The sequence below is a fragment of the Patiria miniata genome, unplaced genomic scaffold (genome assembly GCF_015706575.1).
Source record: "Patiria miniata isolate m_02_andy unplaced genomic scaffold, ASM1570657v1 HiC_scaffold_3, whole genome shotgun sequence".
NCBI classification, from domain to species: Eukaryota; Metazoa; Echinodermata; class Asteroidea; order Valvatida; family Asterinidae; genus Patiria; species Patiria miniata.
Window position 1 is genome coordinate 21,751,506 of NW_024037069.1, and position 27,275 is coordinate 21,778,780.

At 42.9% G+C, this 27,275-nt stretch overlaps 4 protein-coding genes across 5 annotated transcripts in view; 1 reads left to right on the plus strand and 3 right to left on the minus strand.

Moving 5' to 3' along the window:
- The window catches only part of LOC119737894 (tubulin beta-4 chain-like), a 23,256-nt gene extending 19,682 nt beyond the window's left edge, over window positions 1-3,574 (minus strand). The window contains exon 1 of the mRNA XM_038212540.1: window positions 3,430-3,574. Coding sequence (XP_038068468.1) covers window positions 3,430-3,486 — 57 coding nt within the window. The 5' untranslated portion in view covers window positions 3,487-3,574. The remainder of the gene's footprint in view (window positions 1-3,429) is intronic.
- Window positions 1-18,515, minus strand: part of LOC119737897 (tubulin beta-4B chain-like) — a 20,861-nt gene extending 2,346 nt beyond the window's left edge. Inside the window, exons 1-3 of one of the 2 annotated variants that reach the window (XM_038212544.1) lie at window positions 18,384-18,515; window positions 14,562-14,897; window positions 13,174-14,408 (exon numbers count right to left, since the gene is read on the minus strand). In XM_038212544.1, the coding sequence (XP_038068472.1) occupies window positions 13,458-14,408; window positions 14,562-14,897; window positions 18,384-18,440 (1,344 nt within the window). In that variant the 5' untranslated portion in view covers window positions 18,441-18,515 and the 3' untranslated portion in view covers window positions 13,174-13,457. Of the gene's footprint in view, window positions 1-13,173; window positions 14,409-14,561; window positions 14,898-18,383 lie in introns of those variants that run through there. The other variant, XM_038212543.1, reaches the window with a different exon arrangement.
- A 1,471-nt stretch (window positions 18,516-19,986) lies between these two features.
- LOC119737895 lies at window positions 19,987-21,797 on the plus strand. The gene is made up of 2 exons (XM_038212541.1): window positions 19,987-21,260; window positions 21,368-21,797. The coding sequence occupies exons 1-2, from the start codon at window positions 20,499-20,501 to the stop codon at window positions 21,710-21,712; spliced, it is 1,107 nt and encodes a 368-aa protein (XP_038068469.1). The 5' UTR covers window positions 19,987-20,498; the 3' UTR covers window positions 21,713-21,797.
- An 889-nt stretch (window positions 21,798-22,686) lies between these two features.
- Window positions 22,687-26,918, minus strand: LOC119737896 (tubulin beta chain-like). Its single transcript, XM_038212542.1, has 3 exons — window positions 26,767-26,918; window positions 24,910-25,245; window positions 22,687-24,800 (listed from the first exon to the last, which is right to left on the minus strand). The coding sequence occupies exons 1-3, from the start codon at window positions 26,821-26,823 to the stop codon at window positions 23,850-23,852; spliced, it is 1,344 nt and encodes a 447-aa protein (XP_038068470.1). The 5' UTR covers window positions 26,824-26,918; the 3' UTR covers window positions 22,687-23,849.
- Window positions 26,919-27,275: the final 357 nt, after the last annotated feature.

A 27,275-nucleotide genomic window follows, 5' to 3' on the forward strand; every position in this document is an offset into this window, starting at 1 on the left:
TCTTCCGTTCTATTTCTTCTGTTTTTATTTTAAGTCATTTTGCACATAGTATAGACTCATGGAGTTAAGAGTAGATGGCGTTAATGCTACGTGGATTCATAACGGCAGTCAGTGGAGGACACTCTTGCGCACCTTTGTGGTGTCGATCATAACACTACCAAGCAGCAATTGAAAAGTCCCGTATATAGCGTCCAGCTCCGTAGAGTGACCTGAGCAGTGCGAACACGGACACTATCAATGGCGATCAAGTGACCTGCAATATCGCCGTCCTTTTCTTAACCTTTGAATTGGATTGGACGGAATTTAAGAGGTTTCATTGAACCACAAAGAATAATAAAAATACACCTGCATAATTATAATGGTACAGTGCCTAGGACAGAAGTACTTATTCGGCTTAAAGGGAAAGTACATCATTGGCTTTTGCAGTAATTTTCAGAAATGAACTTTTTGAGGGGTTAGTATAATAGATCAAATATTGTTACACTGACATGTTTGAAGTTTTGTGTTCGAAAATGCTGGAAAAACCGAGAAAAACAAAAACGTTCAGATGGTCTGGTCTCTGACTCCACTAAAGATGAAATGGATCAATTTATAAATGCCGGAAAATTGTAAGGTAAGGGAACCAGTCTAGCTGGCCTGCACCCGTTCATGAACATGTAACCAATAGCAAACAAAATTTGGACAGAAAAAAAGTATATTTGGAGCAGTGGTTGAAAAATAGTTAGGTTTTTCCAACGGTGGTCGGCCGACCACTGTTCGGGAAATTTATACAAAAATACTACTTTTCTTGAAAATGAGTTCACACCAGGTGCCATAATTTTACAGGATACCTTAGATTGCCATTTACCAACATCCTAGTAAGGTATTTCTTTACAATTTGGTAGTTTTGTTTTTCGATGTTTGCAAATGTTGTATATTTCCTTTAACGATGAATTAGAATGATTAGCGAGCGCAGGTCGGTCACTTCATAATCGACACTGTTCCCACAAACTGGGGCTTATGCCTGTATCAATATTAAATTAATGTCAACCGGAAGCAGGTGAGCGGACAAATATTTTTCTTCGGTCTCTTTTAATGGAAATTAAGATGGATCTTCCTTTTAAGCCTTGTTTTTATTTCAGTGTTTTATTGGGGAGTCAGGTTGGCGCAGTGGTTACTGTCCTCGATTTCTGTAGCCTGGGTTCGATTGTCCTGGTCTACATGTTGATTTGGTTTTCAGTCCCTACCTGATTCCGTGTTTTTTCCCGAATATCTTCTGGGTTTTTACTCCCACCTCTAAGACTTTAATTTCTTCCCATTGTGTTCTCCCTACATGTTTCATCAGGCTTCCGAGCTATAGTGCTTGTAGCGGCACTTTTGAGCCTCTTGGTTTAATTACCAGAAATAAATAAATAAAGAAAAGAAAATAGAATAAAAATATTATGCCTCAGTCTCTGAATATAGTGGTTTTTAGGCCTGCCAAATCCTTTAACAAGTAAAGGATGCGTAAACGTATAAGCGCAAGCCTTAATTAGATAAATGTCCTGTCCGTACATTTTCCACTATGGGATAAAACCAGCATACTCTGTATATAGTACCCAGACGTTTTTTTCAAAACCCGACAAGAATTTCTATTCATTGTCGAAGAACTCTCTTCAAATGTTTTCTCACGAAAAAAACCCAGGTTATATTTTCACAAGCCCACCCAAAAAGAGTTGTGTTAACATTACAAGTAAAAACACCTAGATTTGACTAGAAAACAGTCAGACGCGCACCCAGCTGACTACAACAAGGGTCGGCTGTGAGCAACTTGGACTGATTTCTATAGTCAAATTTAACTAGAGTGTTTTAGAGTGTAGAAGCTGCATTGTGCACGATGCAGTCAACGTCATTGGAATTTCGCAGCAGCATGAATGCCGACGTACTCAACAGAAAATAATATTGAAAGTATCCCAGAACTGTGTCCTTTTTTGGCTACGATTCATTGCGAGAAGTTCTGCAAAAACATTCTTGGAGACTCGAGGCATGTTTCCCTGACAATGTGATCGAACATCGTTCCCCAATTTCTCATAATGTACACGCCGTATAAACAGTCTACACTCTACAAACACCTTTCTCAAAAATTGACTGGTTTTCCTAGTTACTGAAAATTGACTAGAAATGAGTTTAACATTAAAGTTTCATACTATGAATAGAAAAAGTAGTTGGGTTCGACTCCAATTTTAGTTATTTGCATAACTATTTTTCCAAAGTCAATTATATTGACTCGAAAAATCTAGTCAGATTGACTGAATTTCAGTTGCACCCAGCTGACCCTGAATGGCTAGTCAAATGTAACTGGTTTCTATTGTCAAATCTGACAGATGCTTTTTTTAGGCCCATATCTTTTTAAATGCTCTTCGAATATGTTAAACGCATCAGTATGATGTGTTTCATCTAGTCTCGACTTGCTGCTGCCTCAACCATAGAGAAATAAATGAATGCAGGCTGTCGTCTTCTGATCAGTTCCCAAACGAAAACAAGGAGGAGCCAGCGTGGTGCTCCATATGTTACATTTTATTGCACATGCATTGCTTTGTCATCCATTAAACACGTCTCAACGAGAGGACGAACAACCAAAAATGGTAACTGTACAGGAAAAAACTACAGTGCGTCTGTTCTTGATTACTCTATTTGCCATTTAGAAAATTTGTTTCCATTAAAGTATTCTCCAAAATCAACATAATTGCGAAATTTTGCTTAATTTTCATTGCATGCTTGTTCAATTTCATTATAATTGTTTGAACACGCTTCAGGTTATTACACACATTTTCTTATTCATCACCTATTAAACCGTAACCTAATTCAATCGTTATTCGAAATGGTAATTTAAAATTTCAAAAAATAGAGAACGTGGAAATACCCATATTCTTACACCTTTTTTTCAAATTAATGTGCCTGTACATGTCGTTTGACTCAATTTGGTCCTTTTACTAAATATAACACTATATCTGAATGTGGATGAATCGACAAAAATAGTTTACATATATTAAGCAACTGATATTCTTAAAGACATCAAGAGGGACAAGAAAATACTATCCCCTTTACTCAATCGATGACGGAGAATGCATGACAAACGCTGATGACTCACTCGATATACTTGTCAAGTAATGAATGTTAAATTATGCGGGATGGGCATAACCACAGTAAGAAACATGTCAAGATGGAAATAATCAGGTATTCTTAAATTCACAGTCTGGGCATCTTGCTGTATATCGGATCAAGTAATAAATTCAACTTCTTTCATCGAGAAATAAATTCAACTTCTTTCAAATTTTAAGCTTTCTGGGTTTTGTTCATGGGTTTCAAGCCACTAATTTACAACCAGTTGAAATATCTTTTACTATCAGATTTTCCCCCCCCAAAAAAAAAAATTCAAAAGAGGGATAAGTTTACAGGTTTTATACTCACCTTAGCACCGATCTGGTTTCCACACTGGCCGGCTTGGAGATGTACAATTTCGCGCATTTTGCTGATTTCTTTTCGGAGGGGAATGAAGTGATTGCCTTGGTCCACGCGCGAGCTCTGAGTCCCGAGTACTGATTTTGTCCTCCGCCGGCTTCTGAATCGTTAATGAAAGGAACGTCCCATGCGAACCGACTTGCGCAGTGATGACGTTGACCCTCCGCGCGGAATAAAGCAGTGCGCCGAACTACCATAAAAGGCAATTTATTATTCTTCTTTATTTTGATTTTTCTTAATCATTGTACATGCTTAAGGACATTTTGGGGAAAAAAAATACAAAAAAAATGATGATAGCATATAACGACTTTTTGAGATGCCTATAGCTTTGGCTTAGCTCTGTAACTATCAACAACAGTTTTGCTGATGTAAGAGTTCATCCGCGAGGATTCCACGGTCATCTTAGATGGTTCCCCATGATACAGCGGATACGAAATGTGCACAGTTGTCGACAGAGAGCCATGGAAACGTTGCCTCCGAGGAGGATTCTAATTTATCCCAGATGGGACAGGCGTGCCCATGGGCGTCACCAGGATTTTTTCTAGAGGGGGGCAAAAAAAAAAATTTGCCAAAAAAATGCTTGTATTTCTCAACACATTCTCGATTTATCAGTTTTAGAGGGGGGCAGGGACATTTCCCCCCCCCCCAACTCGTTACATTTACACCACTTTGTCTTCTCGCCTCTTTTTCTTTTCTTTTTTTCCCTTTTTTTTTTTTTTTTTTTTTGCTTTTCCAAGGGGGGGGGCAAGTGCCCCCCCTTGCCCCCCCCCCCTTGCGACGCCCATGGGCGTGCCTGCGCGATGCGGTCGCTGGACAGATTGGACCGTGCTATGTGCCTTCTTCAGCAAAATGTAGGGCCTTATAACAATGACGTAAAAGGGCTGGGGTGGGGCAAAAACATAATTTTCTCAGGAAAGTAAGGAATGGTACCAAATGTTAAAGGGAAAATACAACATTTGCAAACATCAAAAAATAAAACTACCAAATCATTTTGAAATACCTTGCTGGACTGTTAGTGAATGACAGTGTAAAGCATCCTGTAAAATCATGGCACCTGGTCTACTGTCATTTTCAAGAAAAGTGGTATTTTTGTATCAATTTCCAACGCTGATCGGCCGACCAGCGTTGGAAAAAAACTGGCTTTTTTTCAAATACTGGCCCCAGTTGACCATCGCACTTGTTTGCAATCGATTACACACCTATGAACGGTTACAAGCCAGCTAGATTGGTTCCCTGACCTTACAATTCCCCAATGTATGTACACTGCTTTGTTTCTTCTTAAATGGAGTCAGAGAAACCAGACTACAGGAAAATGATTGTTTTTCTTGGTTTTTATAGCATTTTCGAACCCAAAACCTCAAAAAAGTCAGTGTAACTATAGTTGCTTTAAATTTCCAACCCCCCAATTCCATCCATTTCTGAAAATTACAGCAAAAGCAAATGATGTTTATTCCCTTTAAATATATGCGATTTTTCGAAAATCTTAAGCTTGTTGAAAATTCAGTTCTATTTGTCAGTGAAACCATGGAGGTAGTCTACCTCCGTGGTGAAACCAAACTCGGCGTATGCGTAGAGCTGACGTCCCATTTATGAGCTTTGATTTTCTCTATACAAAATACCGCATTAGCAACTAATAAACCGTAAGCCAATGGATAGGCGATGTTCTCGAAATTTAAGTGTCTTTTGTAGACTTGGATGCAGGCGCGTACGCAGGGGGGGGGGGTGTTTTGGCTGTTCAACACCCCCCTTTGCCATGTAAAAATATGGAGGGAAAAGAGAGTTATGTGACTGAGCACGGAACAATTACAAATTATGTGCATGTTCTCAACTTTAAGCTTTGAATACAGAAGACACTTTATAAGAGCAAGAGTATATAGGCCTATATGTATTTGAAACAAATGAAACAAAATATCCCCTCATAATTTAAAAAACTTCTGCTAAAAAAACGGGGGAAAGTGGCCAGGAAACGCCTCAGGTTGCACCACAGAGCATCTACGATCCAAAATTTCCCGGGGCCCTTAAGCGGGCCCCGGACCCCACGCCGTAAGTGCTTCGCGCTCCGCGCTCGCATTGGTCCTCCGGCCAAATTAATCCCGGGACATACCGTTATTTCGTTTTATGTCTTTCTGGTCATTTATTCACCAAATAATTAATTTTGAATTACAGCATGACTTGTGGGGTTAAGGAGTCCTTTCCTAATTATTAAATATAACTTTCACTACATTAATACCTTAATGTTATCACATCTTTTGCTTTTGCTTTTTTAATACATAGAATACATACATAATTTAATCTGATTTATAAGATTATTCACCATTGTTAATCATCAAGTTTCTTCTGTTTACTTTCATCTCGATAGTTTGAAAATACCAGATGACAATTTTATTTGGTTAAAGACCTGTTGACGTTATGCCTTGTCAACTACCAAAACGTTTTAAATCAAGTAATTATTGTCGTGAGCTTTAATTATAATATTTAATTTAACCTTTATCTGTCATTTCCTTTGCACTTATTTTTCCTCGCATATTCATTGCAACTTAATTCATTATAAATTTACACCTTAAGAACTCCTGCCCCCAGGTGATGCTGTTTATAAAAGCTTTTGTGAGTGGACGGTGGGGCGGCGGCGGTGAAAATTTGAATCTGCAAAGCAGAAAATGGCTGCTGTCTTGTTGCAGGCACAACTATTACTGAAGCTTCACATGTCTCCCTGTACGTCTTGGTTGTACAGGCTTCAGTGCATTTTCCATTGTACTTATGATTTGCATTTTTCATGGTTATGTAACCACGTACTAAATGGGATTCAGCTTTCTGCTTTGTTCCCTGTGATTCTTTTGTAAGTACCATGTGCAGCCCACAACTCCTGTTGGGTTGTGGCGCACTCAATTGAATGACCGTTCATCCATAAATTTCATTAAGTGTTACTTAATATATTTATACTGTTTTGGATTTCCTCAAAAACAAAAACAGTAAACGAACCATTGACCGTTTTGTCGTTTTACAGTTTTGTAAAAAGGTCAAACGGTATTAAGTCACACACAAAAAATACTTTGTGTTGTTGTTTTTAATTGTAGAAAGCGTTAAACGGTTAGTTGCTTTATTTTTAGAGTGTTGTTTTACAAAATCATGACAATGACACAACGGTCAATAGTCTTGCCGACCATTTTTTTGATTTTAGGTTCGGCAATTAAGCAATGCACCGGAATGTTAATTAATGCGTCCTTGGGATCGAGTCATTGCCTGGGCCCCGCTCCTTACATTTCGTTCTCACGACAAAATTTGCGAATTGGCTATTGAAGAGCCGCGTCGACTTGAACCCCAGTTTCCTTCAAAATGTCTGCAACTTCATCAAACGTCTTATTACCATCCTGCTTCCATTGTGAAAAGTAATGTCCTCCCTTGAAGTTTTCCAGCGCCATTTTGCTTGGAACTCTTTAAGCCCCACCAACTTGACTGAATCGCATGAGAAAGGGGTCAGGGTCCGCGCTAGGAATCACATCACGCATTAATTATGCCGAGGTAACACTTCTTCGTGTAAAACATGGTCCCCCTCCACCCCCTTGCCCACCGCCACAAAATGCACCACGGACTGTTAACCATGACACTGGAATAAAAAAACAGTCTGTATTTGTGTAATCTGTAAAACAAAAATCATTGATCGTTATGCTATAATGAATTTTACTAAATTTATAAAACGGAGAAACCGTATTTATCTTAATACCGCTTGTCGTTTTATAACACTGTAAAACGACAAAACGGTCGATGATTCGTTTACTGTTTTTGTTTTTGAGGAAATCCAAAACGGTAAAACGAAATAACGGTATGTCCCGGGATTCAAATTCCCTCTATGCTATAATTTCACCCTAGCGGTGCCCCCACCATTTTGTACCTTCAGCAGCGAATGGCTCTACAAGTGGCATAAATCCCTTTCCAAAATAGAAAATTGTGAAAAAATACGGAGATGGAACATGGTTCTCAACTTTGAGTACGTAACAAACTTTATAAAAAAAAAAAAAAAAATAACAAATTTAAATGGAATTTTCGATGTTTAAAACGTTTTCTAAACGGTGGAAGTGGCCAGGAATCGCCTCAGATTGCGCCACAGAGCATCTAAAATCCAATTTTTTTCCGGGGCCCTTAAGCGGGCCCCGGACCCCACGCCGTAAGGGCTTCGCAGGTCCTGGACCCTTCATTACAATAATTCTAGGCCCCCCGGCAAATGGCAGTCTGAATCCGCTCCTGTGTCCAGAGCGCATATGTATCCTGTATCTGAAGTTTGGCCTTAGGGGTGGGGCGGTTTACACAAAGATTCCCAACGGATGAGAATCATGAGATCCAGGGGACGAAGCTGAGTGATTTTAGCCAATAACAAGAACAGATCCTAGCACTTCCGCAGCCAGTGTCACTTTTTTTCTTGAATTTCTTCTTTTTTTTGGTTTAAATGCTGTTGAGGGAGGGGACTGCCCACATTGACCCCTTTACTCATATGTTCATCATACTCTAAAGACACAGAACATTTTTTTCCCCGATTTACTATGCTTTAGCTCAAAAAGATAACTGATGGTCGTGGGTTCCCGGCCCTTCGAGTTTAACCCGTCCAAATATACCCTCTTTTATTTCTGGCGCCAACACAAACTCCTGACTTTTATTTTAGCGTAAAGTTTAGCCCACTGATACTATTTTTTATTTCTGGCGCCAACACAATTTACCATCTTCATTTCTAGCGTCATAAATGACGACATCCAATTTTGAAACACCCCCCTTGAAAAAATCCTGCGTACGCCACTGGTAGCCGATAAATTCGTGAAAGAGTTTGTGAGCCGGTATGGTGTGCCCGAGGTTCTACACTCCGACCAAGGTCGTAATTTTGAGTCCCAGGTCTTCGCGGAAATGTGTCGCCTACTAGGCATCGAGAAAACGCGAACGACGCCGTACAATCCGAAGAGTGATGGGATGATTGAGCGATTCAATCGCACACTGGTCACAATGGTTTCTATGATGATAGAGCCCCACAGACGACAGCGAGATTGGGATGAAAAGATTCCACTGGCAATGTTTGCCTATCGTGCCTCACCACAGGAGTCGACAGGTGAATCACCTAATATGCTGATGCTCGGACGCGAGGTGCGCCTTCCCATCGACTTGGCTGTTGAACAACCCCGTGACGACCAACAAGAGGTTGAAGGCGAAGAGACTGACTATGCGCAACAACTGAGGGAGCAGTTTAGACTCGCGCACGGTAGGGCACGTGAGTGTCTGAAGCGGAGCGCCAGAAGGCAGAAGACTCATTACGACAGACGATCTGTGAAGTATAACTTGGTGGCTGGAGATTTCGTGTGGCTGCACAATCCGGCAAAGAGGAAAGGCTTGTCGCCTAAATTGCAGTGCCGATGGGAGGGTCCGTATCTCATCGTGCACAAGCTGTCCGATGTCATCTTCCGAATTCAACGTAAAAAGGGTGGAAAGATGAAAGTTGTGCATCGGGACCGCTTGAAGTCCTACATAGGAAATCCCCTAGTCTCATGGATTGAGAACACAACAGAAGCCAATGCAGATAATACCAGCCAACAGCAGGAAACGAGCGTTCCAGCACAAGCGGAAGACAATTCCAGCGGGCAAATGGAGACGCCTACGACAGGGAGGCGAATTCCAAACCCAACCGCCCGTCCTTTCACCCCCAGAGTGTCACCAGAGGGCAATCACCCTACCCAGGAGACACCACCGATTGTGATTCCAAGTCCCAAAACCCCATTGAGGCCTGAAAACTTGGAAGGACAATCATGCCATACTGAGACCCCATTACCGCGTCGGAATCCCCCAGGCATCGCAGGGTGCCCCAGAGATATCGCTAGATGTGAAAGATTGTTGTGAGAGCGAGAGAAGGTGAAACACACATTAATGAAATGCACCACTTTTGCATTTTCCCTACAGAGTCTGTACATACTCGCCATGGGCCGAGACAGTCAAGAGAAGTCCAGAGATGAGGTGGACCAGGACCACACTAGGTGCCCCAAGTGCCACGTGAGACTTCACAAGAAAAGCCTAGAACGCCACCTAATTACCGAGCATGGGCAGCGATTGTACTACTGGTGTAGGCGCTGCGCCCACAAGAACAATCGCCGTACAATTTGAAGGCGCACTACCGCGACTCCCCCCCGACCGCATGGATGAAGTGGGCGAGATAAAGGGCGAGTCTCACGAGACCCGCGAAGACAGACGCCGAAGGGAAAGCAATGCCGAATCCAAGGACAAGGCCACATGCATCGGACAAGAAACGCAAGTATGAACAGGCAGAGGACTTTCCCAGCAAAGGTCGTGGCAAGGCTACGAAGAAGGCGAAGACTCCACAAAGCACGGTATCGAAGGCGCCAGCTGACGATGAACAGCCAAAGCTAGGCGAGGCTACGAAGAAGGCGAAGACTCCACAAAGCACGGTATCGAAGGCGCCAGCTGACGATGAACAGCCAAAGCTAGGCGAGGCTACGAAGAAGGCGAAGACTCCACAAAGAACGGTATCGAAGGCGCCAGCAGACGATGTACAGCCAAAGCTAGGCGAGGCTACGAAGAAGGCGAATACTCCACCTAGCACGGTATCGAAGGCGCCAGCTGACGAAGTAGGGCCAAAGCTAGGCAAGGCGACGCTTCACCCATTGGAGACAGTGTCCTCAGGCGAGCATGGAGAGCCTGCAGGGCAGGGCTCTTCCCAGCCAGAGTTTGATGCGGGACCGCTCCTAGCAAGTGAGGACATCCTCGAGATAGCGGTTTCGCCTACCTTATCCATGCTGTGGGACAGCATGCCGGAGGAAAATACGCCTAAGCCACAGACAGGAGGAAACCTTTGAGCCTGGTCCGGCAACTGCAGCAGGGCCCCGATGATGTCGAGTCGATGTGTAGCACTGCCACCAATTCAGAGGAGCCGATACGGCAACCAGGAGAGGTACCCCTTGGGAAGTGCTTTGCCGGGCAAGTCGTGAGGATCACCGAGAAGGAGAAGACAGATACTTACCTTGGTGAGATGCGTACCCTGCACGATTCTGCATCCTGTCACTACGATGTAGTCGTACTGAGAGAGGCAAGTGAGCCTGAGAAGGCGAGCCACACTTTTGAGTCGCCACCCCCGGTGAAGATTCGTAGGATCATCGTGGATAAGGACTCGAGGTCAGAAGGCGTGGGACCCTCCATGAACAACGCACAACTGGAAGGCTCCATGATTGGCAACGTGACAAAGATCACCGAGAGGAAGACCCGTAGTCTGTACCATGGAGGACTTTTGGGAAACCGAGCACGTTTTTGATGTTAATTTTAAAGCTGGGTTTTAAGTCCACAAGTTAACAGAAACCAGGAGTTTCACCTTAAACGCCTTTACATCTTTATAAGTTCACAAGTTAACAGAAACCAGGAGTTTCACCTTAAACGCCTTACACCTTGAAGTTTGCAAGTTGTTTAATTTAGTTTATCGATTAAGCTTAGGAGTTGTTTAAACTTAGTGTTTACATGTTAACTTTATTGAGGCCATAAGTTTAAGAAGTGTTTATAAAAGTCGAACAGTTTGAAGTTTAATGTTTATTGAAGTTATGCTGTATAGCTAGGAACCTATCTAGGACAAGGAAGTCCAGTAGAGATCACCTTATGTCAAAATTTAAGAGACTTTAGGTGGACCAATGTTTCTTTTATTTATTTGTGTATAAGTTTATTGGTCAAAGGGACTGACCAAACTTAAGGCGAGGGTGTGTAACGAAACATTGGACATAGTGCCATTCTAGGGTACTGGTACCCGCATCGGTGGTCTCCGCGCTGCTACTGTCTATGCACGCGCTGCCCGCGGGTATAAAAGTGTGCGTCAGCCGCGCGCGCGATACTCACTCACTCTGTCAGTCACAAGCTGAGTCACAAGCTGAAGCGCATGATACGAGTGAGTCGTCAGTCAGTTGCATGCAGGTCTGACAGCGCTGCGATTGATTATCTGCTAGCGAGTTAATCCAGAAGAGGGACCCACCGGATGGGCTGCCTTTACATCACTAGTTGGTGAGTTAACTGGCCAGGAAGAGTTAGAATAAGCAGCCAACATTGTGTCCACGTTAGAGTTAGCGATAGACGCCTATATAGGAGTCGCCTGTTAAGGCGCACACAATAAAACACCATTGTTAAGTTATATAAAGAGGACTGTGACTTAATCATTGTCTCCTGTGAGTTATTGAGCCAAATAGGGTGAGAGTGATTGATTGCGAGTATCTCTGGTCCACTGCAATGCCTGGGGGTATACTTCCTCCAAACGAAGTAACGTCCCGGGTTTCCCGGTAACCGCTCATCGGGAAAGCCTAATCCTGTCAGCGTCCGTCTGGCGGCATCTCCCGGCTGGAGGCAGGGACGAAGGGTCGGCGGACCGTTACAATATTAATTAAGCCAATTTAAAGTTGTAGCTTGCTGCCCATCCCACCCCACCCCATCCCATCCCACCCCATCCCATCTCATCCCACCTCACCCCACACCCCATTTCACCCCACCCCATCCCACCCCACCCCACCCCACCCCATCCCATCCCATCCCATCCCATCCCATCCCATCCCACCCCACCCCATCCCATACCATACCACCCCATCCCATCCCATTCCATCCCATCCCATCCCATCCCATCCCATCCCACACCCCATTTCACCCCACCCCATCCCACCCCACCCCACCCCATCCCATCCCATCCCATCCCATCCCATCCCATCCCATCCCATCCCATCCCATCCCATCCCATCCCATACCATACCACCCCATCCCATCCCATCCCATCCCATCCCATCCCATCCCATCCCATCCCATCCCATCCCATCCCATCCCATCCCATCCCATCCCATCCCATCCCACCTCATCCCATCCCATCCCATCCCACCCAACCCATCCCACCCCATCTCATCCCACCCCACCCCATCCCATCCCATCCCACCCACACCCATCCCACCCCAGAAATGGATATTTTCAAAATTGATATTAATTAAGCCAATTTAAAGTTGTAGCTTGCTGTCGATGTCATTTTATTTATCCACACATTCGCCACAAATACATTGAAAAATAAAAATTGACATTGATAGAAACACCTTAATCACATAATTAAAAAAATTATAAAAAAGTACACTTAAAAGTAAATTGCAATTCCTGAAATGTTTGTTCTTTGGGCCTGAAGTCCGATTTGGGTAGGGGCGTAAATCCCAGGGGAGGGGGCCCGCTTTTCTTTTTTCTACGGCCGGGCAATTTGTTTTTATTATGGTCATCCCCCATCCCCCCCCCCCCCCCCCCCCCCCCACTCGCTTGCACAGATTTACGCCACTGGATTCGGGGCTATTAAGACTGCTATGAAGAAATGTCAAGTTTAAAAAAAAAATTATTAGTCTTAACTAAAGGATGACGGATAATTACCTTGGGTATAAAAAATCTTGGCTGTGCAGACTTTGCTTGAATTGAATAAAATCGGCAGTTTTACGTTTTTAAATTTGACTTGTGAAATACGTTTTGATGCCTTTGGTAGCAGCAGTTCGGGCTGAACCGTCGTTACTGAGTTTTTAAGTATTCATTACACAATCAAGTGATAACGTGCACTAAAGAATGATGACTTGAGAACCTGCTCCAATTTAAGTATTATTGTAGCATGTGGATAAGGTAATAGTATTCTTTAACGAACTGTCACTCTTCTTATTCACTTGTTCATTTTTTTTTTACAAAAAAGGGACAAAACCTGAAGCTTGCTGCTTGCTTAGGGCCTTTCATGCTTGCAGACTTCAGAGCAATAACATATTGGGATACACCTATAACACCCATGCTCGTCTGTTGCCAATGAAAGGCTTGTACTTTTTTGTTTCATTAATTGATGTCAAGGAAGGCAAAGACGAGTGAGTTTTGTATGTATTATGCAGATCATCGAAGCTAGTTTATGCTTAATTTAATGTATGCCATCGAAATTGAGTTGCATGTGGGTAATGCTTGATCAAGTTTTAAGCGTCTGCATCTTCGCCTTCTTCCTCCTCTTCGAAATCTCCCTCCTCCTCAGCTGTTGCATCCTGATACTGCTGGTATTCAGATACCAAGTCATTCATGTTGCTCTCAGCCTCAGTGAACTCCATCTCATCCATACCCTCACCGGTGTACCAATGCAAGAAAGCCTTGCGCCTGAACATAGCAGTGAACTGCTCAGAGATGCGCTTGAACAGCTCCTGGATGGCGGTGCTGTTACCGATGAAGGTGACAGACATCTTTAGGCCTCGTGGTGGGATGTCGCAGACAGCGGTCTTGACGTTGTTGGGGATCCACTCCACGAAGTAGCTGCTGTTCTTGTTCTGCACGTTCAGCATCTGCTCATCAACCTCCTTCATGGACATACGTCCACGGAAGACGGCAGCAACGGTCAGGTAGCGGCCATGACGGGGGTCGCAAGCAGCCATCATGTTCTTAGAATCGAACATCTGCTGGGTCAGCTCTGGGACACTCAATGCACGGTACTGCTGGCTGCCTCTGCTGGTCAGGGGAGCAAAGCCAGGCATGAAGAAGTGGAGACGTGGGAAAGGTACCATGTTGACTGCTAGCTTGCGAAGATCAGCATTGAGTTGACCAGGGAACCTCAGACAAGTGGTGACACCACTCATGGTAATCGACACGAGATGATTGAGATCACCGTATGTTGGGGTGGTCAATTTTAGGGTGCGGAAGCAGATGTCATACAGGGCCTCGTTGTCGATACAGAATGTCTCATCTGTATTCTCTACGAGCTGGTGGACTGATAGGGTGGCGTTGTATGGCTCCACCACGGTGTCGGATACCTTGGGAGAAGGTACGACACTGAAAGTGCTCATGATGCGGTCTGGGTACTCCTCACGGATCTTGCTGATTAGAAGTGTTCCCATTCCTGAGCCAGTGCCACCACCAAGGGACTGTGTCAGTTGGAATCCCTGGGAAAAAAGAAGTCGAATACTTCAATTGAGGGATGTTTTCATTAATTGGTTCTGGCAACGATATTGGGGGGGGGGGGGTTCTTTTAGGTTCCTCGTAATACTTGCTACAGGCCTAGTCTTAAAAGAGACTCAGCCCATCCTTTAACTTACCTGTAGGCAATCGCACCCTTCAGCCTCTTTGCGCACAACATCAAGCACAGAGTCAACCAGCTCAGCCCCCTCGGTATAGTGACCCTTGGCCCAGTTGTTTCCTGCTCCACTCTGTCCGAAGACAAAGTTGTCTGGTCTGAAGATCTGTCCAAATGGACCAGAGCGGACAGAGTCCATGGTGCCTGGCTCCAAGTCGACCAGTACAGCTCGGGGTACATATTTGCCTCCAGTAGCTTCATTATAGTAAACGTTGATTCTCTCCAACTGCAAGTCGGAGTCACCATGGTATGTGCCGGTTGGGTCGATGCCATGCTCATCAGAGATCACCTCCCAGAACTGTCAAGATAAAGAAACAGAAGAGCGAAAGGTGAATGACCTCGGCACAGAAGGCACATCTTCAGTTCTATTTCTTCTGTATTTATTTTAAGTCATTTTGCACATAGTATAGACTCATGAAGTTAAGAGTAGATGGCGTTAATGTTACGTGGATTCATTGCGGCACAAGTGAAGGACACTGTTGCGCATTTTGCGGTGTCGATCATAATACTGCCAAGCAGCAATTGAAAAGTCCCGTATATAGCGTCCAGCTCCGTAGAGTGGACCTGAGCAGTGCGAACACGGACACTATGGCGATTAACCTGCAATATCGCCGTCCTTTTTTTAACCGTTGAATTTGATTGGATGGAATTTAAGAGATTTCATTGAGCCACAAAGAATTATAAACATACGCCTGCATATTTATAATGGTACAGTGCAGAAGTACTTATTCGGCTTAAAGGGAAAGTACATCATTGGCTTTTGCAGTAATTTTCAGAAATGAACTATTTGAGGGGTTAGTATAATAGATTAAATATTGTTACACTGACATGTTTGAAGTTTTGTGTTCGAAAATGCTGGAAAAACCGAGAAAACAAACGCTCAGATGGTCTGGTTCTCTGACTCCACTAAAGATGAAATGGATCAATTTATAAATGCCGGAAAATTGTAAGGTAAGGGAACCAGTCTAGCTGGCCTGCACCCGTTCATGAACATGTAACCAATAGCAAACAAAATTTGGACAGAAAAAAAAAGTATATTTGGAGCAGTGGTTGAAAAATAGTTAGGTTTTTCCAACGGTGGTCGGCCGACCACTGTTCGGGAAATTTATACAAAAATACTACTTTCTTGAAAATGAGTTCACACCAGGTGCCATAATTTTACATGATCCCTTAGATTGCCATTTACCAACATCCTAGTAAGGTATTTCTTTACAATTTGGTAGTTTTGTTTTTCGATGTTTGCAAATGTTGTATATTTCCTTTAACGAAGAATTAGAATGATTAGCGAGCGCAGGTCGGTCACTTCATAATCGACACTGGTCCCACAAACTGGGGCTTATGCCTGTATCAATATTAAATTAATGTCAATCGGAAGCAGGTGAGCGGATGAAAATTTGTCTTCGGTCTCTTTTAATGGAAATTAAGATGGATTTCCTTTTAAGCCTTGTTTTTATTTCAGTGTTTTATTGGGGAGTCAGGTTGGCGCAGTGGTTACTGTCCTCGATTTCTGTAGCCTGGGTTCGATTGTCCTGGTCTACATGTTGATTTGGTTTTCAGTCCCTACCTGATTCCGTGTTTTTTCCCGAATATCTTCTGGGGTTTTACTCCCACCTCTAAGACTTTAATTTCTTCCCATTGTGTTCTCCCTACATGTTTCGTCAGGCTTTCGAGCTATAGTGCTTGTAGCGGCACTTTTGAGCCTCTTGGTTTAATTACCAGAAATAAATAAAGAAAGAAAAGAAAATAGAATAAAAATATTATGCCTCAGTGAGGCTCAGTCTCTGAATATAGTGGTTTTTAGGCCTGCCAAATCATTTAACAAGTAAAGGATGCGTAAACGTATATAAGCGCAAGCCTTAATTAGATAAATGTCCTGTCCGTACATTTTCCACTATGGGATAAAACCAGCATACTCTGTATATAGTACCCAGACGTGTTTTTTTTTCAAAAACCGCACAAGTATTTCTTTTCATTGTCGAAGAACTCTCTTCAAATGTTTTCTCACGAAAAAAAATAAAACACCAAGGTTATATTTTCACAAGCCCACCCAAAAAGAGTTGTGGTAACATTGCAAGTCATGCATACACTGTAAAAACACCTAGTTAGATTTGACTAGAAAACAGTCAAACGCGCACCAAGCTGACTACAGCAAGGGTCAGCTGGGAGAAAATTTGAGTGATTTAGTCAAATTTAACTAGAGTGTTTTAGAGTGTAGAAGCTGCATTGTGCACGATGCAGTCAACGTCATTGGAATTTCGCAGCAGCATGAATGCCGACGTACTCAAACAGAAACTTATATTGAATAGCATCCCAGAATTGTGTCCTTTTTGGGCTACGATTCATTGCGAGAAGTTTTGCAAAAACATTCTTGGATACTCAGTTTCCGTGACAATGTGATCGAATATCGTTCCCCAATTTCTCATAATGTACACGCCGTATAAACAGTCTACACTCTACAAACAACTTTCTCAAAAATTGACTGGTTTTCCTAGTTACTGAAAATTGACTAGAAATGAGTTTAACTTTAAAGTTTCATACTATGAATAGAAAAAGTAGTTGGGTTCGACTCCAATTTCAGTTATTTGCATAACTATTTTTCCAAAGTCAATTATATTGACTCGAAAAATCTAGTCAGATTGATTGAATTTCAGTTGCACCCAGCTGACCCTGAATGGCTAGTCAAATGTAACCGTTCTATTGTCAAATCTGACAGATGCTTTTTTTAGGCCCATATCTTTTTAATTGCTCTTCGAATATGTTAAACGCATCAGTATGATGTGTTTCATCATCTAGTCTCGACTTGCTGCTGCCTCAACAATGGAGAAATAAATGAATGCAGGCTGTCGTCTTCTGATCAGTTCCCAAACGAAAACAAGGAGGAGCCAGCGTGGTGCTCCATATGTTACATTTTATTGCACATGCATGGCTTTGTCATCCATTAAACACGTCTCAACGAGGGGACGAACAACCAAAAAAGGTAACTGTACAGGAAAAAACTAACAGTGCGTCTGTTCTTGATTACTCTATTTGCTATTTAGAAAATTTGTTTCCATTAAAGTATTCTCCAAAATCAACATAATTGCGAAATTTTGCTTAATTTTCATTGCATGCTTGTTCAATTTCATTATAATTGAACACGCTTCATTATTACACACATTTTCTTATTTATAACCTATTAAACCGTAACCTAATTCATTCGTTATTCGAAATGGTAATTTTAACTTTCAAAAAATAGAGAACGTGGAAATACCCAAATTTTTACACTTTTTTTAAATTGATGTACATGTCGTTTGACTCAATTTGATCATTTTACTAAATATAACACTATATTTTGAATGTGGGTGAATCGACAAAAATAGTTTACATATATTAAGCAACTGATATTCTTAAAGACATCAAGAGGGACAAGAAAATACTTTCCCCTTTACTCAATCGATGACGGAGAATGCATGACAAATGCTGATGACTCACTCGATATACTTGTCAAGTAATGAATGTTAAATTATGCGGGATGGGCACAACCACAGTAAGAAACATGTCAAGATGGAAAGATTAAGCTTTTCTTAAATCCACAGTCTGGGCATCTTGCTCGTACATCAGATCAGATAATAAATTTAACTTCTTTCATCGAGAAATAAATTCAACTTCTTTCAAATATTAACCTTTCTGGATTTTGTTCATGGGTTTCAAGGTACTAATTTACAACCAGTTGAAATATCTTTTACTATCAGATTTCCCCCAAAAAAAATCAAAAGAGGGATAATTTTACAGATTTTAGACTCACCTTAGCACCGATCTGGTTGCCACACTGGCCGGCTTGGAGATGTACAATTTCACGCATTTTGGTGATTTCTTTTCGGAGGGGAATGTAGTGATTGCCTTGGTCCTTCTCCGCCGGCTTCTGAATCGTTAATGAAAGGAACGGCCCATGCGAACCGACTTGCGCAGTGATGACGTTGACCCTCCGCGCGGAATAAAGCAGTGCGCCGAAGTACCATAAAAGGCAATTTATTATTTTTCTTTATTTAGATTTTTCTCAATCATCCTACATCCTTAAAGACATTTTGGAAAAAATAATACCAAAAAAAAATGACAGTATATAACGACTTTTTGAGATGCCTATAGCTTTGGCTTAGCTCTGTAATTATCAACAACAGTTTTGCTGATGTAAGAGTTCATCCGCGAGGATTCCACGGTCATCTTAGATGGTTCCCCATGATACAGTGGATACGAAATGTGCACAGTTGTCGACAGAGAGCCATGGAAACGTTGCCTCCGAGGAGGATTCTAATTTATCCCAGATGGGACAGGCGTGCCTGCGCGATGCGGTCGCTGGACAGATTGGACCGTGCTATGTGCCTTCTTCAGCAAAATGTAGGGCCTAATAACAATGTAAAAGGGCTGGGGTGGGGCAAACACATGATTTTCTCAGGATAGTAAGGAATGGTACCAAATGTTAAATATATATGCAATTTTTAAAAATTCTTAAGCTTGTTCAAAATTCAGTTCTAATATTTGTCAGCGAGACCATGGAGGTAGTCTACCTCCATGGTGAAACCAAAGTCGGCGTATGCGTAGAGCTGACGTCCCATTTACAAGCTTTGATTTGCTCTATACAAAAGACCGCACTAGCAACTAATAAACCGTGAGCCGACGGACAGGCGATGTTCTTGAAATTTGAGTGTCTTTTGTAGCTTTCTTTCATCCGACTATATCGAAACGATTGATTGGATGTAACAACTGGCAGTATTTTCTTCTTTTTTTGTAGACAAAGGACATAATTTTTGAAGGAGCATGTCGGTATATATTATCCTATAAAAGGCAGACTTTGCACTGTCAAAGCATTATGCATAACATGAACACTGTAGGCCTATAGACCCGTATGGATTGAATTCTATGAGTCATCGCCCCGGTTATATTCATGAATGATTTCATTGGGCCGGGATGCATGTCTGCGTGGCCGGCAATGTGCAAGGCGTGCTATGATTGAATGAATGAGACACGTGCCGTGACCAAGATGCGAAATCATTTAGTGCGGATTGCATACATTATGGCCTATACTGGTGTCTATATTTGCAATAGTTTTCAGAGCGCTAGGAATATTGACTATGAAGCAAGCTGACAGAAGCGACAAACCTAAAAAAACAGCTTTTTTTTTTTTTTTTTTTACAGTCAACAGCTGCAGGTTAGTGAACTCGAAGGATGGACAATCTTTCAAGTTCCTTCACGATGTTTGTAGATGTCACCTGCAGAAATAATCGCCATGCAATTTTGACTTGGTCATTTAATTAGAAAACAAATTATTAATATGGAAACAATGCCTGCGTCTGGGCCTATATGCATTAGACCAATCTCAGTTTTTGTAAGACTCTGATGAGTGGCGTAAACTAGAGTTAAACTTCTCTGACCCTAGTCACACTAGAGGCGGAATGAGCCGGAATGCCGTCGGAATGAAAATTCTTTGTATATTCCTGAATGTTCGAAGTGCATTCTTAAACTTCTGACTGCATTCTGAGTGCATTCCAAATATTCGGGCCCATTTTTGTGGCCAGCCCGAATGTTTTGCTCATGCTCAAAACTTTCGAGGTGCATTCGAAGTGGAGAAATATCGAACGGCATTCGAAGTGTATTCTAACTGCACTCTGACTGCATTCTAAATATTCTTACGGCATTCCAACAGCATTCGAAACATTCTGATCGCATTCGAGGGAGAATCGAAAGGCCAAGCCACTTCAAATCCTGCCAGAATGTCCCGAATGCGCCTCGAATGAGCCGGAATGCACCTCGAATGCATCTCGATTGCTGCCGGAATCTATTTCGATATTAAAAGAATTCAGCTGGAATGCACTTCGAATGCCGTCAGAATTAATCTCTCGATTGCCGCTCGAATGCGGCTCGAATGCAGTCGGAACGTCCCGATTGGCCCTCGAATGAGTCCGGACGTAATTCAACGCCGAATCGCATAAAAACGCGGCCAGCTGCCGCTGGAACGTCAGTCTGCATTGAGAAGTCGCCTGGTCAACATCACGTCATGCCACCAAGGAAGAAGGGAGCCAAGGTCAAGAAATCCACCACTGGCCGCGGCCATGGACGGGGCAGGGGTGCTGCAGCCCAAGAAGCACATGAAGAGCCAGCTCCTGTTGTTGAAGATGCTCCAGCACCTTCAGAGTCTGAAGCTGAGTACACAGCCCCTGCCCTAGCTGCTTCCCAGATGGACATAGTGGCCGAGGTCCATCAGCCAGCAGCACAGTCCTCCTCTGACAGTGATGATGAGCTTCCTCCCAGTGAGGCTGCCAAGTCCCAGAAGAAGCTCAAGAGGGAGATGGTGACGGCTGACTTCACCGAGGAGCAGGAGCAGGAGATGGTTGACTGGCTCCAGGCCCCCGAGCAAGATTGCCTCCTCAACAAGAAGCACTCCAACTACATCAAGAAGGGCCTGAAGGACGCACTGTGGGAGCAGAAGGCCAGGGAGATGGGCAAGACCAGTGACCAGCTGAAGAAGTGGTACGCCAACATGAGATCAAGGTTTGGCAAGCTGAAGCAGACTCCCTCAGGTTCTGGCAACACTGAACTGACTGCAAGGGACCGCTGGATCCTGCGCCACTTCGAATTTCTCAGGCCCCACCTCATCGTCCAGGGCAAAAAGAGGGTCACTGTCAGTGTAAGTATTTTATTTCATTATTTTCGTGTTTTCATTTTGATGTTCCTGATGAAATTGCAACCATTGTCCACATGTTTTCACATTACTTATGATTGTTTCTTCTCCAGATGAAGGTCAAGGTCCAAGCCAGGGCAGCTCCGGCTGCAGCAGCAGGAGCTCCCCAGTCTGAGTCTGAGTCTGATGCCGCTGATCATCACCCCCCTGCAGCCGTTCAGTCTGATGCAGACACTTCCTTGGGGTCCAGGTCCAGGGCTACTGATAACAAGCTCTCCAAGGCTGAGAAGTCACCCCTGCAACGCCAGAAGGACACCTTTGCTGACTTCATGAAGGAGGTCACCTACACATTCCCTCCCCCCATGTGGCTGAGGTTCCAGAGTGAAGTCAACAGCCTGTTGCAGAAGTACCAGTTTGAGCTTCACCAGCAGCCTCCCATGCATACTCAGGGACACTAAAGGTGCATACATTTTTCAAGGGGGAACTGGAGGAAAATGATATACCTTTTTGTTCAATTCAATATTTAAAATGGGGTGAGGTGGGGGCAGCAGCTGGGGGGGGGGGGGGGGGGGGGGGCACGTGGTTTTCATATTTTGCAAAATTTACCAACAAAATTTAGCCGGATTACCAAATAGTACAATTTACACTCGAGGAAAAAATGATTTCATATGTATACGGTTTTTTTAAATTTAGTCCCACGATTTGACCTTGATGATATGTATGTGGCCTATTTTGAGTAATATAATAGGGGTATAAGTGGCGCCACCAACGTCAAAATAGTCCCCCCCCAAAAAAAAAAAATAAATAAATAAAATAAAAATAAATTCTATGGCAAAACATTTTGGGCAACATTTTTTGAAAAAAACTTTGAAAAAAATTGGGAAAAAAATTGTACCAGTTTGAGCTTCACCAGCAGCCTCCCATGCATACTCAGGGACACTAAAGGTGCATACATTTTTCAAGGGGGAACTGGAGGAAAATGATATACCTTTTTGCTCAATTCAATATTTAAAAAAAAAAATTCTATGGCAAAACATTTTGGGCAACATTTTTTGAAAAAAACTTTGAAAAAAATTGGAAAAAAAATTGTGATCCCCCGAAAGCTAAATCCTGGGTGCGCCATTGATGCAGGGAGCATGTGTCCTACTATTCCGGGGAGTGGCGATAAAAACGCTTACTGCACCATCCAAAATCTGACTGAATCAATATATAGGCTAGGCATCCAACTTCTTTTACATGTATATCAAACACGTTGGAATCAATCAAAGGCATACAGAGAATGTGCTCAAATTTGTTTTATGGGAAAAGGCGAGTCAAAAAAGTTTCATTCAAAATAGGACCGACAATCTCCACCAGTCGTTCATAAGGGGTTTGCGATCCGGGCTGGATATACTGCTCCTTAAAGTGTATGAGAAATTGTGCAACGTCAACATGCCATCTTTGAGTTGTTTTTATTTATTTATAACCCTCCACCACATCTTTCCATTATTAATAGCGTTGATCAGTATAATATTCCGACGCTTTTGTGTTTTTAAACTACACTGTCAAATGGTGCTATAGTTTAAACACTTTTGTACCCACTTTTATCACATGTTTAGTCTGAGACATGTTAGGATTTTGCACAATACGAAAGCTTGATAGTGCCAGTAACAATATCTTATGAAAAAAAGTTAACTATATGGTTTAATGTTCGTTTTTCTTAGACAAATAATGAAAGTGTGATAGAAGTGTGTAATTAGCCTGTCATTTACTTTTACAATTTATAGGCTACTTGATGGTACTGAATAAACGGATTTCGTGCGATGCCTAAACATGTCACAGACATCCCTAAACATAAGCATGTAGATTCAAACATAGACAAAAGTGAGTTCAATTAAATGTTTAGAGAGTTTAAGCTCTAAACACAGTTTTTACAGCTTACTCGAGGAAATACCAAAAAAGACGGCTGATTATACGTGTAGTCTGGAAATCATAACAGGTGAACTGCAGTTAATCTAAACATTGATTAAATCATAAAATATTTCACGGGCGACTACGTCAAGAAGAGTGAAATGTTCTTGCACAGCAATTTTTAACATTTTGAAACAATCAATAACAGCATTTAAGATATTGATAACGGATCATTATTTTGTTTAACATTATTTTGCTTACATCACCAATTGAAAGCACAAAAATAGCGTACATCAGGCCCTATATAGACCATTATCGTCTTTCAGCAATCTTGATTTTTCCCATTCAAATCAACGTATAACCAAAGCGAGACTGGAAGGAAAACTGGGTCTGGTTCCTTTTTGCACAAAAACCATTATCATTCAGTGATGTTATTGGATACAGGGAACATGACTGAAATGGTGGCATCATGATAAAGGTTTATAGGGTCTTTGGTTTTGAAAACAACAGAAAATGCTGTACACACTCGCAACACAACTCAAGACAGGCAACAATAATGCTTTGTTATTTGGAGGTTGTGCAGTTAGAAATGGTTATTATGTTATTATTGCTTGTGTCCCCACTACTATTATCATTAATCGTCATTTTAAAGTCTCGCATATTGTCCACGTTCTGGTTGATGTTTTTTGTTGGCTTTGGTTTCAGCTATTCCGGCTCACCCTCCCCCTCTTCCTCCTCATCAAACTCGCCCTCCTCCTCAGCTGTTGCGTCCTGGTACTGCTGGTACTCAGACACCAAGTCGTTCATGTTGCTCTCAGCCTCAGTGAACTCCATCTCATCCATACCCTCACCGGTGTACCAATGCAAGAAAGCCTTGCGCCTGAACATAGCGGTGAACTGCTCAGAGATGCGCTTGAACAGCTCCTGGATGGCAGTGCTGTTGCCGATGAAGGTGACAGCCATTTTAAGACCTCGTGGTGGGATGTCGCAGACAGCGGTCTTGACGTTGTTGGGGATCCATTCCACGAAGTAGCTGCTGTTCTTGTTCTGCACGTTCAGCATCTGCTCATCGACTTCCTTCATGGACATGCGACCACGAAACATAGCTGCTACAGTCAGGTAGCGGCCGTGACGAGGATCGCAGGCAGCCATCATATTCTTGGCATCGAACATCTGCTGGGTCAGCTCGGGAACGGTCAGGGCACGGTACTGCTGGCTGCCTCTACTGGTCAGGGGAGCAAAGCCAGGTATGAAGAAGTGGAGACGTGGGAAAGGTACCATGTTGACTGCCAGCTTGCGAAGATCAGCGTTGAGTTGGCCAGGGAACCTCAGACAAGTGGTGACACCACTCATGGTAGCGGACACAAGATGGTTGAGATCACCGTACGTTGGGGTGGTCAACTTCAAGGTGCGGAAACAGATGTCATACAGGGCCTCGTTGTCGATGCAGAATGTCTCATCTGTGTTTTCTACGAGCTGGTGGACAGACAGAGTGGCATTGTAGGGCTCAACGACAGTGTCCGATACTTTTGGAGATGGTACAACGCTGAAAGTTGCCATGATGCGGTCTGGGTACTCCTCACGGATCTTGCTGATGAGAAGTGTTCCCATGCCGGAGCCAGTGCCACCACCAAGGGAGTGTGTCAATTGAAACCCCTAAAAAATGAATACAAAATGCGTTGAGTAAAATGACTGTACCTATAGAGGTTTTGACTTGAATTGAATTTTGCCAAATTTTGGAAACTTTAAAGGATCGTAATATTACCTGTAGGCAATCACAGCTCTCTGCCTCCTTGCGCACAACGTCCAAAACCGAATCTACCAGCTCAGCCCCCTCGGTGTAGTGACCCTTGGCCCAGTTGTTTCCAGCTCCACTCTGCCCGAAGATAAAGTTGTCTGGTCTGAAGATCTGTCCGAATGGACCAGAGCGGACAGAGTCCATGGTGCCTGGCTCCAGGTCGATAAGTACAGCTCGGGGTACATATTTGCCTCCGGTAGCTTCATTGTAGTAAACGTTGATTCTCTCCAACTGCAAGTCGGAGTCGCCATGGTATGTGCCGGTTGGATCAATGCCATGCTCATCAGAGATCACCTCCCAGAACTGTCGGAGAAAAAAAGAAGAAAAGTTCGATTCGTAAAAGGCTATGCTTATCCAGAAAGTTATAAGTTTGAAGACCTTACCACAGAGGTTTATACCTTTGCCGATAAAATACCGGGAAAGGGTGTGTCAGACGACGGCGGCGCTTCGGCGATTAGCCGGCTACATAAAAAAGAGCCGCACAGGCAGCTCTCAACCTACCCTATGGTTTAGATTTCCGGGTGCACAATATAGGTCGCATAGGTCGTAGGTAACTAAAGGAAAATCAGTCCATTCTGCTTGCACCTGCAGTGCAGTGATACGGCTGAACTGTACACGATGGAATGAATTCCAAACATGGACTTTCCGTGTCTTTGCCCAAGAATTATGGTTGGGTTTCATTAAAGGCATGATGATTTACGTTGTATGCATTTTGTTCGTTTCCAATGACAACACCGCTCAAAATCCAAAGAAGAATTATCAAAACCTAACCTGCGTTCAGTGGATACTACACTTATTGAGGAAACAGTGAATAATCATGCGCAACGTTGATCACGAAACACAATTTCTTCTATAGATATGGGCGTCGCCATGATTTTTGTAGAGGGGTGGCAAAGCATGCACATCTCCCCCCCCCCCCCAAATCCCTGTACTTTTCCAGCATGTTCTCGATTGATAATTTTTCGAGGGTGGACAGGGACATTTGCCCCCCCCCCCCCCACCCATTAAATTAACAGCAATATGACTTCGCATCTCTTTTTATTTTTGTTTTTGTTTTGTTTTGCTTTTCCAGGGGGCACCCCCTTCCCCCCTCGCAACGCCCATGTCTATAGACATAGGTATATTTATTTCCAACTAAATTCAGTCAAGTGACTGATCGCTGGAAATTGGGTACATTTCTTGATTTCTTCTAAATGACTGCTAGCCAGAGGGAATAATAATTATCTCACGGGGTGTGTAGTAACAGAACGATCTCCAATCCAAGTAAGATTTTGATAATAATTCGGTAGGTTACTTTTGGGTCAATTGCAAATACATGTGATATGCCTTTAAGGTTAGTTAGAACCAACGTACTCTTTTTTCAGGGTTTGTTTCTATTTATTCTAATTCATTTCCTGGAGAATCAACTGTGTTTGCTAGGTTAAACAACTGTGACGATCGCGTGTGGGGGTGTTAAACCGAAATCTCAACATTATAGAAATAGAAATACGGGTCCGACCGCCCGACAGAATTAACAATTATTGCTTGTGATGGGGAAAACCGTCACACCAACCATTGGGGCAAAACGTACAAAATAACGTGAAGGTGTTTAGCTCTTTTTGCACTTTGGAAAAAAAAAAAGTCAATGCAATCATACCATTGGCAAATCGCATGCTCCAAACTCCAAAGTTGAATAAATTATGTTCTGCAGCGATACAGCAACACAGCACTGATGGCGGTATACATAGTACATGTACGTGTACACTCAATGTCATGGTTAATCATAACATGAAACAATATACGACTTTCCTCAGACTGTGATGCCGATATAAAAAGTGCACCTACCTTAGCACCGATCTGATTGCCACACTGCCCAGCTTGGAGATGCACAATTTCACGCATTTTGCTGATTTTAAAATTTCTGTCTGAAATATATAAGCTCGAAAAAATATCTTTCGACGACGTCAGTCTGCCAGGTTGGGAATGTTGAAACGCGAATGCATGACGTGCGGGGCGATTGCTTATTAGAATATGCACAACGATATAATTTCTTAAGTGCAAATCCGCATGAAGTAAAGTAGTGCATAGCGATTGCTTAAAACATCATTACTTTTAAATAGAGATAATGAAACACAGACGAATGAATAAAGAGACTCGTTGTAGGTCTATCGTGTGTTAAAAACAGAGAGGAGTTTTTACTAATAACACTGAGTAATAATGCGATAGATGTATTCATCCGCTCTGCTAGACGCCAAGGCATCCGCGCTTTAAAGATACACGCACAGACGAGTAGTAATGAAGATTCACATTGTGCACATTCCTAATAAGTGCGTATTTCGAGACTTTCCATGCTC

Excerpts from the sequence above, each read along its gene's own strand:
- LOC119737895 (XM_038212541.1), top strand. The coding sequence starts at position 20,499 with ATGCAGTCGGAACGTCCCGATTGGCCCTCGAATGAGTCCGGACGTAAT. Across the intron at positions 21,261-21,367 it reads AAAAGAGGGTCACTGTCAGT|ATGAAGGTCAAGGTCCAAGC; the intron begins GTAAGTATTTTA and ends TTTCTTCTCCAG.
- LOC119737896 (XM_038212542.1), bottom strand. The coding sequence starts at position 26,823 with ATGCGTGAAATTGTGCATCTCCAAGCTGGGCAGTGTGGCAATCAGATC. Across the intron at positions 25,246-26,766 it reads GCAATCAGATCGGTGCTAAG|TTCTGGGAGGTGATCTCTGA; the intron begins GTAGGTGCACTT and ends TTTCTCCGACAG. Across the intron at positions 24,801-24,909 it reads AGAGCTGTGATTGCCTACAG|GGGTTTCAATTGACACACTC; the intron begins GTAATATTACGA and ends TTCATTTTTTAG.